Source organism: Varroa destructor, unplaced genomic scaffold (genome assembly GCF_002443255.2).
Source record: "Varroa destructor unplaced genomic scaffold, Vdes_3.0 BEIS01000004.1, whole genome shotgun sequence".
In the NCBI taxonomy this organism is placed as follows: domain Eukaryota; kingdom Metazoa; phylum Arthropoda; class Arachnida; order Mesostigmata; family Varroidae; genus Varroa; species Varroa destructor.
This window is the reverse complement of record NW_019211457.1, coordinates 27,790,804-27,805,574: the sequence shown is the minus strand read 5'-3', so window position 1 is coordinate 27,805,574 and position 14,771 is coordinate 27,790,804. Positions and strand designations below refer to the sequence as shown.

Below are 14,771 nucleotides of genomic sequence, written 5' to 3'. Positions count from 1 at the left end.
AGACTGACCAAGCATAAATGAGAACAGTGAAGACGGATAACAAACTCAAGAGGTTCTCGTTGGCTAAGTAAAATCCTTGCAGACTGCAGTAGTTGTTCAGGTAGCGGTCTAGAAAATCCATTGCCATTCAGCGATATGTCGACGAACTTTACTTGTAAAGTTCCTATAAAGTCGATCCCAACAAGTGAAAACTACGTTGTCTAATGTATTATGTGATGTATTTACGGAGATGCCCTTCTTGCTCTGGCTGGAGGTTGGCACCGACTTAGGCACTGTAGTCTGTTCGTTGTGGGTGACACATGTGAATCACGTAAAAGTCTCCACAAAAAAGAAACCAGCCATGGTTGTATACTGACTAATCACCCGCTCGTACTTGATTTAGCATCTTTAAGAAAAGTTCCTTGAAATGGTTAGCAGGATCGTAAATGTCATCTTCAGAATAGGACATCTGTACGCCATCATCGTATACTCTTTGCGATTTAAATGCTTCAAATTTTGCATCCGGAGCCTGGCGGGCGTTTAGCGCAGCTGCCAATGGCGTGCTTTTTCGAATGCAAAATAAAGTGTGTCTACGTTCAAATTCGACCTTAGGCCAATACCTGTCTCAAAGTAAGGCAAATGCGTGATTAATACACTATCATGGAGATAGATTCTGCTTATGATATAAAATGATTTAGTGAAATTAGCTTAAGGAACGCTTTCTAACAATCACACGTAGTCCACGGGAAAACACAGATATTACAAAAATATTATGATCACGCATTTTTTCCACATGTTGTAAATGCAAGCTGATCCGATCTATCGGGTAGGTCAAACCATAACAAGAACAAAGTTCAATAGTAAATAATAGTAGTATACGTGTACCTAATGGCATCAAGCAATGTAAAGTGCCGGTACTGCATCAGGCCCACATCGTTTGTAGAGTCTTTGCAGCCAGATAAGTGGTTGGTATCATTTTTGGCTGAGTTATTGGGATTTTCGCTCGGATATAACGATTCGGATATAATGATGATGTTGTTAGATAATTGAATTATTATTGTGTACTAAAACCATTAAGTATGGAGGAAATCATAACACGTGCCCGGCAAAAGTGGCTGAATATAGTGAGGTAACGATCAACATGAAACTCGCGTAAGAGCCGCTATAGGTGATGGTAGTACTTATTCAATTAAACTCTTTCTATTTATAAATATATATGAGGTGTGCAACATATTAGTTAATCCTGTTCTTTTCTATCGTATAGCTGCACTGTGAATGATAATTGAAGTCGCTTGATGGCGACAAATTACGCCACTAAAGTATCACAAATGGCACAGTTGACCAAAAAATCAGATTGTATAGCCAAACGACAAGCGATCACTCTCTGTAACAATTTTAGTGCCAGCTGATATTTCTTTAGCAGGCGTTCCTCACAAACTAACAGGCCTAAAGTAGACGGACACTGGCGGAAGTGAGTCATTGAGGAAATCGGGAAGAATTTTCGCTCACTTACCTATTCGGATCCGATCTATTCAGTTCATTGTGTGCCCTATGATATATACAAACACCAAAACTTACGATACTACACGAATAGACTAAATGTAGACGGCAAATATCATACCACCATCATGGTAGTTCAGCATTGACAGTATGAGCCGATTTGATATCGTTAAAGAAGCTCATCTGTGACAAATGACGTTATTTAAATAGATCGAACCCCCCGATCTCGTATATTAAACGTGGCGAATATATATACTGGTGGTAGCGTTAATCTCTAGCAAATAATTTAAACCGCGTTATGTTGTTTGTTGTGTCTCTGTTGGAAGAACACGTGTCCCGTTATGACTCTCTATTGAATTTTCGTGCTACTGTACAAAGCGCTTGTTGATGCAATCACCAGGATAGTGAAGATGTGACATGTTGAAACCTGCTATTTGACATACGTAGACTTTCGGACGTATAGACTGGAGCCAGTCTGAAGCAGATGTAAACTGACCGTGTCAGGGAAACATCCATTGGTCGAGGTCATAGCGTTAAATTCTGTATTCTAGAACGAAACACATATACAGTTATATACATATGTGTCATCTACACATCTTCGTTATGTTTTATGGTTGCTAATGAGGAATACGTAGGCGCCGCTTCAAATCCAGGCAGCTAAAAATAACGTACAAAGGCTTCTGTTATGTTTTGACCAATTTAGTGGTCGTATTGTTTTATTGAATCAAATGCCACCGCCGTAGCTATGACTCCCAGCTCCATCTGCTAACGCGTAGTTACGTCGTGAGTGTACTTATTTTGCCAGCAAACGAAATCTATCATGTGTCATATGCAGTTTCTTTGTTCCCCCAGTGGGCAGTACGAGCTTTCGTAAAAACATCACCCTGCTTCCCGGAACAGTGCTTCTGATCGAAGTCATTATTCATAGTGATACTCAGTCAATATTCAGTGTCGGTATCAGCTTGAGCAACAGAAATATGCAATCTTCCTTATGCTGTACGTTTGTTTGTACGTATGTCAGAGGAAATCGGGGCGCATCTGATGTGCTATTGGTATGGATGTTTGCCTATGTGCCATCGATTGCTTCTTGCTTAAGGACGAGTTGTCATAGCCGATGAAACGCGTGGTGACTGAAGACTTAGCACCAAAAGAATTAGCTTGCCTTATAGTCGAGCATAACCCGTCGTCGCGTTGCCACTAGTATTAAAATATTTTTCGTATTTCTCGTCTTTTGCGTAAGTCGTTAGGCATTACTTTAGATGATTCAGTCCAGCCAATACGAAACAAGTATCCACGCCTGAATTCTACCGTAGAGTGTTACTTGTCGCTACGTTTAATAGGCAAAAACGTTATCCATTCAGAAGGCAGTAGATTAAACCGAAGTAGCGGCAGTCGCTAACAAAGGAGTTAGTTCCCAAGTGTGACCAAACGGGGAAAGGGAAAAGAAAGTATAACTTCCTACTAGTACTGCTAGACACCTCGCACATAGGCTTGTCTAAGTATAAATATTCGTACATTTATACAAACACTCCGGTTGCTGGCAACAAAAATTGATGACAGGAAAACTATAAACTTATGTAATTATTATAGCATAGAATGCTTTTCGTACAAAATCATCATCTAGCGTTAGCCATTGTTAACCGAGTCCGCTGTCTCACGGGGCAGCGGCTAGGCAAGCGTCTGATTATCTGTCTGTCTAATATCCGCCGACATTAGTAGAAGCATTGCTGCCTCCCCAGTACTCGAAAGACATTCACGCACCGTTCGTATTGTTTGCCCTACTATCGCCGTCATCGTTGTTATTACTGTGTCTTAGTCTAGGATATCATTGAACCTCTTGCCCTGCCGCCAGAAAAGCGTGGTTGTTTTCGTCGTCGTCGAGCCACACTTGCATGGCCGTCACCATCGGCCGAATATCGGTTTCACGCAGAAGTGCCAACTAAAAATGCCACTGTGTTTACTGCACCGTTGCTGGGGCTTGCTCCGTACCATGACTTCTGCCTGCCCTTAATAGAAACGGTCTTCGGCACAGAAGTAGCTGACTGTGGTTCTACGACACACATGCATAGGCACTTACACGCCAAATAACAGGAAAAGAATCATCATTTCGTTGTTGACGACATTCTTCTTTGAAATTTCTTGAGATTAACTGTTACTTTACCAATGTCGATGATTCAGCCGTATGGAGCCGTAACTGCTTGATAGCGAAACAGACTGGCTGGAGGGCATTCGAACAGTGTTCTACCAGTACCACATACTTGTTAGTAAATTGGGGGGTGGGTTCCTGGCTAACAAGAATGCAAACAGAGACCGACGCGGTGGCCCCTGCCAGTTCTATTATGGTGTCCCTACATACACAGACAAACATGCATGGAGATGCGAACCGTAACATACGCTGTAAAGCAGCGTTAACGGGTGACCTTTGCTATGTTGGAAAGGAACGACAAGACAGTCAAATGGCGCGAGGCGACAACTAGAATCGGTTATGCCAGCAGGAGTGGCAGACACTCCGCCTCTGTACGAGAAAGAAACTTTGTTGCCCTGCCCCCACCGGTAGGTCTTCGCTTGCTTGTTGACTTTTGTAGTTACTGCTGATATTGTCAAGGTCCCCGAAGCGAACAATAAACGTTTAACGAGTGAGCAGTCAAGTTCAAATAGAAACAGCAAACCTATGTCGCAGTTGGGACCCGGCAGCGGCGGTGAAGACAGCGGAATCGAAAGTAAAGGCCACCGCAAACGATTCCCAATAGCCCGATGAACGACTTGAAAAGCTGAACCGGTCAAAACTCAGTGAACAGCTTCTAATTTTTTTTGCTGGTGATGACTCTACGCAAGCGATCGGCGAAAACATATAATAACTCATGATACGATATGAGCTAGTTGCGCGTATATCTACCGAGCAGGTGCCCTATGGGTGTAGGCAAAAGAAAAGTTCTTTCGATCCCAGAAGCTTCTCATTGTCATTCTGCACGTTGTGCTATTCAATGCCGGCCCTGGACCTTTTTTCTTCTAGCCCATATTTCGATCACGGTATGCACAACACCTATCTTCTAGTGGACCCGAATCATCGTTGAAAACATACGAGTACCTATGAATTTACAGGATTTAGGGTAACTTTTACGTATAGTTGGCAAAGAATAATTGGTTGTCACATCGAAATCGTTAGAAATCTGATTTTTTTGCTATTCTTCTATAGTATGAACGGGAAGCGGGGGAACGTTAGCGATGACCCACCCAGAAATCCTAACGTAAATACGAGCTGACCTTACAGAGGTTAAACCAGGCAGGCATATGAATGTGTATAGCATGTGTAATGTGTTTTTATCGCCATTGTTTAACGTTACTAAAGTCAAGTAGGTATGAAAGGATTCAGCCGTGGTATTTTGTGTCATTTAAACATTAGGTCATTTGAAAATCATATGTAGAGTCGGCAGTATGCACTAGTTATTCCCATGAAGCTTGCTTTTTTTAAATATTTTTTTTTATATAATAAAGTGAAGATGATTCAGCCTGTATGATCTACATAAGATAAAAATGGCAGCTTCGCATCCGTGAAGTCCCGTGTTCGCTAGCCCGCTAAAAGGCAATAATTTTTTTAAATTATGTAACATATTATTAACATTAAGCACACACTACGTTTCGCAATCCAACAAACACTATTAAACTCTTTATTCGTAATATATTGGAGATAATCCCCACGGTGTCATTAACGCCTTCAGCGGGAGGGGTATTTTGGTGCTGGGAAAATGTAGCCCTGGCGGGCAAAACTGAATTCCAACAGAGGTTTTTTTTTAAGACCAAACGATTTTTAAACGTTTGGCCAATGAAGAAATCCAGTCGGTCACTCGCGCGTACTACACAGAGACGCGCAGCTTCAAACAACGAATTCGCTGCGAAAAAATTTCGCGTTCGACATTTGCCTTCATTGCGATCATCGTTGACTTGAGCGTGAGAGATATTGTCCTGCCTAGTTGCTATTGTTCAATATTTTCTCCGGCCACAACACCTTATTTAGGGGTGTTTCAAACGAAATAACTGGTAGCAGGCCAAAAGCAACAGCACAGATGTCATGCGAACGATAATTATCGCGATAGTCGTAATAGAAACGTGATCAACTTCTAAGCATTAGTTAAATAATGAAATATTAATGAGCAACCTTTTAGGAAAGGCGACCTTAGTTCTTCGAAGCAGTTCAGCCTGAACGGATCAAGTAAAGGCAAAATGAGCAAATTGCGGAACCAGTTCACTCGCTAACTCACTGTTGATCGGATAGACTTAGCACGGCAAATTGTTATAGATTCTATTTGGTACAACCTTTAGCAGAGCTTAAGGTTTCAGGCCTCCAGACTTGATCCTACAATACCTCTATCGACATAGAAACGTTTCGGGTTTTCGCGGCGCCCACAGCGCCTGATAAACGAATCCGATGCCAACACAAGCGCAATTAAAACGTATTAAGCAAACGGAGCGGCAGACCAGGTTTCGGCCGACGGTCATGGGCGTCGAGTTAATTTAACAGTTTGTCTGCGCTGGCCATTTACAATGTGTGGGGGCCTTTTCGTGCCCCAGAACAATATCGCTATCAGGTGCATACCACTCTTCCTAGTGTTATCCGTTATTATGTGTATGTGTGATGGTAATAGCATTGAAACACTGTTTTTTCTTCTATATAAATGAGATGATCGTGAAATAGGCACCAAGTATTGATATGCTCACACGCTTACCATCACCAATATGAAAGTCCATGCTATAGCGTAACGACAATAATAACAATACATTATTTGCTTTTTTCGCTCCTTTGTTTAGCGAAATAATCATCAAAAGCGTAGGAAATCACCAATTAACGCTTTACCTGTTGTTGTTACGGGAATGTCCTACGTAAAGTCCTGCTATCATTGCCATTTTACTATAGTTGGTAAAAACGTGGTCCTAATTAATGTAGCCGATTTAAAATTTCAGCTTATAAGTAGATGACGAGCCTGCCTTCATTTCTTCCTTTCCGCCCACATTAACAATTTCATCGTGAATAACCTCTACCTACACTAGTCTGTCGTCCTGCGAATTGCCAATCATGAGTATACTTCAGACCATCTGGGCCTATTCTTAGAAGCCCCAGAGTGAAGCAAAAGCATATCTACTTGACCAAGATACCGACATTGCAATATATAAGCTATGCAACATTCATCATTTCGTATGCTCGGACTAGATTTTGAGTTAGAACGCATTTTCACGGGATCTATGGGACGGGTGTTCTAACGATTTCTTCCGTCTGTAGAAGTCATTTAGGTCATTTTCTTCGGCGTCACTTGCGGATGTTCAAGGGACATGTGTGAAACGTGGGGTGCTGTAGTGGACATTTCATCACCAGTCCGGATGCTTTTACTAGTTTGGCCATTAGATAATTGCAAGGTCAACCGTTGTTCAATTGTTTATACATATATATTTATATATATATATATATATATATAGAAGATATCAATATTTTCTGTAACGAGATAAGCGTATGGACGCATAAATGTACAATAACGTAAAGCGGTGCGGGCAAAAACAGTTTTGTCAACCCAAACCATCAGAATTATCTAAAAGTAGAGAAGAATGGGATTGGCGTTAGCAAGTAAAGACCGAATAGTTAATCCATCCAGTCGATATGAGTATTTTAATGATGTTGGACGCGCGGATGCTCCTCAAAAATTCTGTGCATACTAATAAAACCAGGTCTTCGTACGATTAACTATACAAGTCCGGGTAAAGGTGGACAGCAGATATAGACTGCTAATCATCTAATCTTCATAGCTATAGGCGACATACTAGGTTCCGTTGAATTTATGGTACTATTTTTTATTGATTTTGTGTCACACGTACGCACGCCTAAGCTATAGAGGAAACGTCACGGACGCAATTAGACAATCATTTCCTGCACTGTGCCGAACATGCCTATGATGCTTTCATAGGAGGTAATACGTAAATAATTCATACAATATTGTAACTTTGTTTTCTCTCTGAACTAAAATTCACAACGTTTGCTGTCAAACTATCATAACTATGAGTCGTCTTCATCGCGTTAGAGTCTGGGCCTAGTAAACCCATAGAAGGCGAGCTCATTGATTCACAATCTGTCACGCCCACCCGTGTCTGTTTTATTATCTGTTTTAATTCTATGCTTGGCCGCTTGAAACAACTCTGGATAACTCATCTTGTTACAACCATAATGGACGAGAATCCGTTGTTATATGCAACGTTACCGTCTCCAAGAATAAATTATTGTCCTATCTCGCCCGACTGATATTTTCAAAAAAAGAAAAGGCTACATTCAGTGCGTTTATACAAATCTCACAATGAACAGCTGATCCTAGTAAACAGCAGAGGGATGCAATCTTATACCGTTACCCTGGTTGTGGTGACGTCGCGCTGGCACTGGGTTAGATCGTAATAGATTTCGGTGGACCTTCAGGTTACGCTCAAAGAGGTATAGTCACATCAGATCTAGAGTGGTCCGCCGTCTGCCTGCCAGTCATAAAGACTGCCAACATTTTTTTTGTCTCTTATGCATTTCTATTGTGGCAATGGTATTATACGCTCCACAGCCGTGTAGTTGTGTTAAATCCAGTTACAGCGATTGGGGCCATTGGTAGAATTGTTACGCTTAGCGTGCCATGCTTATGCATTCCACTTTGTTGTCATTTTTATGGTCGTTGTTGGGTTCGTAGCGGTCGTAGTAGGCCAGTCAACGTTGGGCTGAAGTGCGACGTGTGTACGTCACCTATACGCGTACAAGCGTCACTATGGCGCTTAGCCAGAAATAATGTACGGTGTAGTATATAGATGGTATAACAAACATCTCAGTATCTCTGTAAGTCTAATATGAGCGACTCGTTGCCCGTTTGTCGTGCATTCCTCTCCATATAATGCCATCTGTAGCAAAACAGCGATTGTACCATGCACTCGAAACGTCACAACTCAGGCCAGCTACTGCAACTAACTACAGAGTGCTAATGTCTACTATTACGACTACGTCCGTTACCGCTACTGTCAATAGTATAAAATAGTACTAACAGTACGGCACACCTCGACGCAGAAAGAAACGCGAGGCGATTTTCCGGCACGGGCGTGCGCGAACCAAGCGACACTGGGCCGACAGAGGCCCTCATAATCAAGCCGAGGGCCTAAACCACGCGGGGCCGCATTGAACAGTGCGTTTACATTGTCATAGCAACAACTACCGCAATAATCACAGCACCGCCGTGATAGAGTCGGAGATCAATAATTAGCCAAAACAGAGCGCTCGGACGCCTCTCAGACGCTTGTAAACAGCGTGACGTACTTCTACTACGATGTTACAATTGTAGCGACCATCAACGACAAATGCATCCATTAGCAACAAATGAAGCGACAGCTGTTTTAACTACTTAAAATGCGGAACCCAAACCCTTTAAACATTTGTAGTCTTTTTTCGAGGAACACTGACGCAGAATCGCACTGAGCAAGATATGAGCCTTCAGCCAACTAACTGATCAAGCGTACGTCACGGTCGGAGAGTTTTTGTCCTTCGCAAATGATCCCTCAAATCATAAGGGTACGTGGTAGTAACAATTAGATGCAATGGTAACTCGCGCAAATAGTCGCCAGTACTGTTTTACTGTAGTAGAACCTTTTTAGGCCTACTATTGTACAATGTGTACATTTAGACCTATTTTTAATTTGTTGAAGAATCGAGATTTGTTAACATTTCGAATTGTGGGGCTTCACACTAAACCACACAATTCTGGGTTAGATGCCGTTGCCACTGTAATAATCTCTGTACCACCGTATCGACCTGAGTGGCCCGCCTACTGCTTTTACCTGACATGTGTTTGCACTTTGGAATTAACTGCAGCAACGATCTGGAAACAACATACCGGCCTTCTTTGGACCTGTACAATGCGCAAGTAACGAAAACAACCCAACTGTGACGATGAGTCGCATAGGTGCAGGTCACCAAGCGCTAGATGCGGTAGCACTCTCAGCTGTCCTCATAAGAGCTCACGAATCAGCTTGAGTCGTAGGTTGGATTCAGGCTCTAAGCAGCATATCATACGTATAAGCCCTTTTAAATCGGAAAAAAGTGAAGTAATCAATCAAGCCACAAACGTTACAGATATGTAAATAACTCTATGCTCCTTTGTTAACCGATCTTGTATGCTTTTTCCCTTCGTCAAGTGGGTTGAAAAATGCAAAACCCAATTTTTACTGGGGCCCTTTCGTTCTCGACCTTTTCATAATGTAAATGTTCACTTTGTTGGTTACCTGTTATTCCGATGACGGCGAAAAAAATCATTGAAAATGAATTCCTCATGGCTGAAACGTATCCTGCGATGTTGAGAACGTTCGATGGTGTCAATCTGCTTTGTGATCTGGGGAAAACGTCTCTCCGGAAACGGTTGTACTAGATTGGCACTATTATGTAGATTACACCACCGCACGCGAGGCCGCTATTATATGAGGGAACACATAAATAACCCTAACCAAGTCCGCTTGAAACAGAGGCTGATCCGTTTTAAGGTTTACTGTTCCTTATTCGCAGGCACCGATTGCCTTAGCTACTTGTGCAGCTGCTAGCACAGCCGCTCTGCAGACCTCTTCTATACAATTGATTAGTGGTGCACACCGCAAAATTAAGCAGATATCACAAATGCAGACGACAAGAGATGCTGTAGCTGATCGTGATATAATTATCCTTTCGGTGACTTTTTCAGGGGGCAAGCGTGGTAATAAGCTCCTAAATTAGCATAGTATACACTATCAAGATAGCATGCAGGGCATAATCCATAGAACGGTCACAGCGTCACGCTCACAATTTGAATTTCAGCGGTTTGAACAATACAAACGAGGTAACGATCGTTAAGAATGGATCAATCCCAGTTAACGCAAATACACGTCGAGACACTCGTAGCTGCACGACCAGCGCGTAAAGACACCAGCTAATGTGATTCACAATCGATACGCACATAGACGCAAGGCGAGGTGATTGGAAAACGTGTTACGAGTTCGTAACGACGGTGGCCTAAGGCATGGACGATTCTTGGCGAAAAAGTAAGATAATGGCCCTGAGGTAATCAATTTCACTAAACTGGCTTGATCAATAAAAAAACAAAGCTTTCTATGTATTCTGGGGAGGAAAGGCGTATTTTAGGAAAATCAGAAGTAGGCAGAAGAAAGTTAACAGTCTCAGTAATCTAGCAGAAGCTTTGGTAGTAATCCTAAAATGGGTATAACCTGGGACGAGGACAACGTTAATGACAACAAGGTACAGGCGGGGGTACGTTACGGAGGGGTCGGATTGGTTATTACTGAAACAAACGATGATCACTGGACAAACGAAGAAAAACTGCCACTAAACAGAGAAGAGAGGATTGAAAGTGAATTCGATTGAATTCAAATCATCGTGCCACGCCGTCTAGGAGCAGGGGATGAACAAAAAAGACATAGACGATAACAACGGTACGTGAGCGGGCCGAATAGTGTTTAGTGCATCGTCGCGGGTCGGCCGCCGTCGAAGCTCTGAAGCGGTGCAACGTTCAACGGGACCGCTGCTGCACGCGCCAGCGGGCGAGAACCGCCAAGACCTCGCTTACCGTTAGCGGTAAGGAGTTCAATAGTTCCCTTGCCACGTAACGTACGTTCGTGCAACGATCAGCAACGGCTACTGCAATTGCTTAGGAAATGTTATAAGAAAAATAAACCAATAAACAACGAGAAAGTTGCCACACCCCCTTAAGAACGAGATTTTCATGGAGCAGACGTAGGATTAGCGCTATATTAAGGTTGACTTGAGGCGCCACGAAGTCTATTGACTTCGTGGCGCCTCAAGTCAAGAGATCGGTTTGTTTAAATCGGGACAGTAGTTGTGAGTGAAAACCACAATAGGCTTACCTATCTGAAAGGTTTCAGAATCTTCGTTGCTGCTGCTGCCGTTGCTATTCCTGAGGTCGTCATGACAAATCACAGTGAGTCAAAATTGTTAATGTTAATTTTAATAGCTACCAAACTCTTATTTTGAACGTTTTATAATATGTTCCCATTGAATCGATCGATGGCAGACTAACTTTAGTACCACAAACAATTCGTTCTGGAACGTCATTAATGCCACTCGTTCTCTAACCAGCGCGTTGCATTATAATACAAGGTCGCTTTGCATTATTTCCGATAAATGGTAATCAAAGCCCATATCTAATGTGGTCCAAGTTGAGCTCTTTTGAATACACTATTGTCAGTGAAACACGATTGTGTCTTATCATCGAGTATTTGCATCCTACACGGGCTGGCGAGACGGATTTTCGAATGGATAACGTCGCTGGGTCCTGGTTCATTCTAGTCCGGGTCATCACTTCGATTGCGGAAATAGTAGTTAAATTGATGATGTACTACAGTTCGTATGTTAGCTTTGCTATTTGTTTCACTTTTTACTCAGTTAATGGCCAAGAAATGTTTTATTATAGTAGCGGTGGACATTGCGACCAGGTTAACGTTTGGGCCGTCGTGGGCGTCTGGTCCCCGCCGCATGTGTGAAGATATCAGCCTTGCGTAACGGCCACTAAGAATCCGCGTCCAGCCAAACAGCTACTTAGATACGCCCTAAAAATTACACCTGTCCGTTATTCCTCAATCAACATCAGATCTAAGAGTAGTCAGTCCTAACAGTGTTCTATCTACAGGATTTAATTTAATCGCGCCTACAAAAGGAAAAAAGGCAACGACAACGACTTGTGTGACGCCACATCCGTAGCTAATGTTGCCAATGTCGACTACCGCCGAAACTAAGCATTCGCATTGTGTTACAACAACAATAGAACAGTATACGACAACATACGATCACTGTATTCAGTGGCCATATGTTGTATATATATAGTAGGCCAATTTTTCTTTCCGGAAGTTGGTGGCCGAGAAGTTCCTGATTATTCAAAGTATACCTACGGGGTTATATAATACTGCTGTTGCTGTTACGAGTAAAAATGGAGGAAACTTATTAATTTGCTTAACTTTTCTCTATTTCCAAATGTTTATGTTTCTCGGTTACGTTGCCCCTACAATGATTTGTACCTCTACGGGCCGCTTGCCCCTTGCATTCATAGTAGAATCCAACATCACTCTCAGATCGGTGAACTTGTCTAGGGCAAATAGATCTAATGAGCAGACTTTTTTAGCGCTAGCATGTGGTCATCATTAATCGTAGCATTTTGTTGGCAAAGTAAATCTCGTACCACTACATATACGAAGAATTATTCGTTAAATATAAAAATATTCAACGTTCGAAGCTTCGAACAATATTGTACAATCGCAGAAAGCTGCAGAGAGTCATTAGAAGCATCCTTAACATGCTATATAGGCATTTCAACATCTAAACGTGGCGCATTCGCTGGACCAGGCGCCGTTTGTCCTGCTACATCGGTTCTACAAGCTTACTAAAGACGCAACGATGGGGTTGAACTATAACCTTATAGCAATAATGTCATATAATTATTATAGATTTATCTAAATAATACTAGCCGTTTATAGTTATTGGTCTTCTTTATCGACTTGTCCAAAGCTATTTAACGGGTCAAAATTTCTAACTACTTTTTCATGGACAAATTCATTAAGGATTAGGGAATGATGAATTTCGAAGCAAACACGTAACTTAAGGCTAAGGATCAACGTTCAGTGACTGTGTTTCTGCTTCTCTAAACATGAGAGCACTGCTGGGATCCATCGAATACCGGTTAAAATGTGAAGCAGAACGAAAACTGCAAATCGTACTGATACAACTAACTTTAAGTTTAAATTAAGAGGTTAGGGTCCAAAAAAGAAGTAACTGCTTTTTGGGACATTACGCGCAAAAACGAGTTGTCACGGGCTTTTGAACGAAATCGATCATAGAGATACGCCATCTTGGCTAAGTACAGGCATAGTTTTTTGCTGAGGTGAGCTCAAAACGAATGAAAGCATGTATGTATGTATGTATGGAAAATTAGTACACTTACTATCTCAGGTGAAACGTTATGTGTTTGTCCATGTTATTGACCTGAAGAAAATAATGGATTACTAGCGAAAACAACGTCAAAATGAAGAAAGGAAGACGAATTCGTCAGCTGATGTTCATACTTGTAACGGATTTCAGGGATGTATGCTATTACGAGATCGTACCCGAAAAATAATCAGTCAAAGCTTCCAGGTATTATACTGTTCATGTAGATTACTTCCGAGCAGGTGACGTGACCTAACGCATCTTCTACTGAGAGAAATACAACTGCTGCAAGTAGATAACTGTTGATCAGGGGGTCAGCTTCAATGTGCAAACAATAACGGCAATTATGTTCGATCTATGGTGAGGCATCATTGATGTATCTTACATAATTCAAGCTTTTCAGCTTTTTCCCGCTCGTATCGGACTGAGGGAGCGGAACTTCATGATCTTGAGCGTTTCTTGTAGCCGATTCTATTAAAATAGACTATATATATATATATATACGAATAACTCTCGAGCTTCTATTTAAAAAATCCCGCATATGTACATATAACGTTGAAACATCACTTTCGTAAACACCCTGCACTTTACAAAAAATTATATCGTCAACTTGACGTTCCGTTATGATTACCACGAACCGCACCACTATTGTAGCAGCGCCAATAACACGTCAACAACTCCTACTACGCGCGTAAAATAAGCGCAGGATTTCAAATTGAGTCAATATGATCGAAAAACGAATGTATCGACTGATCGAAACATAGCTAAAAGATAAGACGTTATTAAACAAGACACGAAACTGACGGGACGTTATGATGCGGTCGATGCTGAACGGTAACTAACCAATGTGACCTTGGCCACCAGCAGCGGCTATTGCGTCTGTGATGCTAGCAGTGACGCTTGTAGTTGCAAATTCAGCGGAATGGTGGTGGCGCGTAGAACTTTGTTCAAATTCAAATTTTTCAAGGACTGCGATCCAGGCACTAATGGACAAGCAGTCGAAGTTCAAGAGTCACAAATCGTCCATATTTATTACCGAACGAGTCGAAGCGAGCTGAGGTCGTTCGGCCAGTCGCAATGGCCTATAGTGCTGGCCAACGTGGCCTGCGATGGTGATAGCGGTGTCGAAGGTTTTCGATAATGACCAATCGGATTCCATTCAGTCATCATGCATTGTATGGCCGAATATAAGCAATGGCCAGGCTAAGAGCCCTTAAGGCGTCCACCAGTTGTAAGGACAGTTGATTGCTGGCCACCAGCTTCCGCCACCTTTGGCCAGCCGTCTCCTCGAGAAATGATTATCGTGTTGGTC

At 42.2% G+C, this 14,771-nt stretch overlaps 1 protein-coding gene and 1 long non-coding RNA gene across 8 annotated transcripts in view; one reads left to right on the top strand and one right to left on the bottom strand.

Annotated features, from left to right (window-relative positions):
- The window catches only part of LOC111248685 (uncharacterized), a 166,750-nt gene extending 156,420 nt beyond the window's left edge, over positions 1–10,330 (bottom strand). For all 3 annotated transcript variants that reach the window (XM_022801436.2, XM_022801438.2, XM_022801439.2), the window contains exon 1: positions 9,763–10,330. In XM_022801436.2, the coding sequence (XP_022657171.1) occupies positions 9,763–9,811 (49 nt within the window). In that variant the 5' untranslated portion in view covers positions 9,812–10,330. The remainder of the gene's footprint in view (positions 1–9,762) is intronic.
- LOC147756037 (uncharacterized) overlaps positions 1–14,771 on the top strand; it is a 46,982-nt gene that overhangs the window by 3,044 nt on the left and 29,167 nt on the right. For 2 of the 5 annotated variants that reach the window (XR_015327135.1, XR_015327134.1), the window contains 2 exons: positions 10,325–10,548; positions 11,400–11,462. The exons of 1 other annotated variant lie outside the window; for it this stretch is intronic. This is a non-coding gene — a long non-coding RNA (uncharacterized LOC147756037). Of the gene's footprint in view, positions 1–10,324; positions 10,549–11,320; positions 11,463–14,771 lie in introns of those variants that run through there. 2 more of the 5 variants (XR_015327136.1, XR_015327137.1) reach the window with 2 other exon arrangements.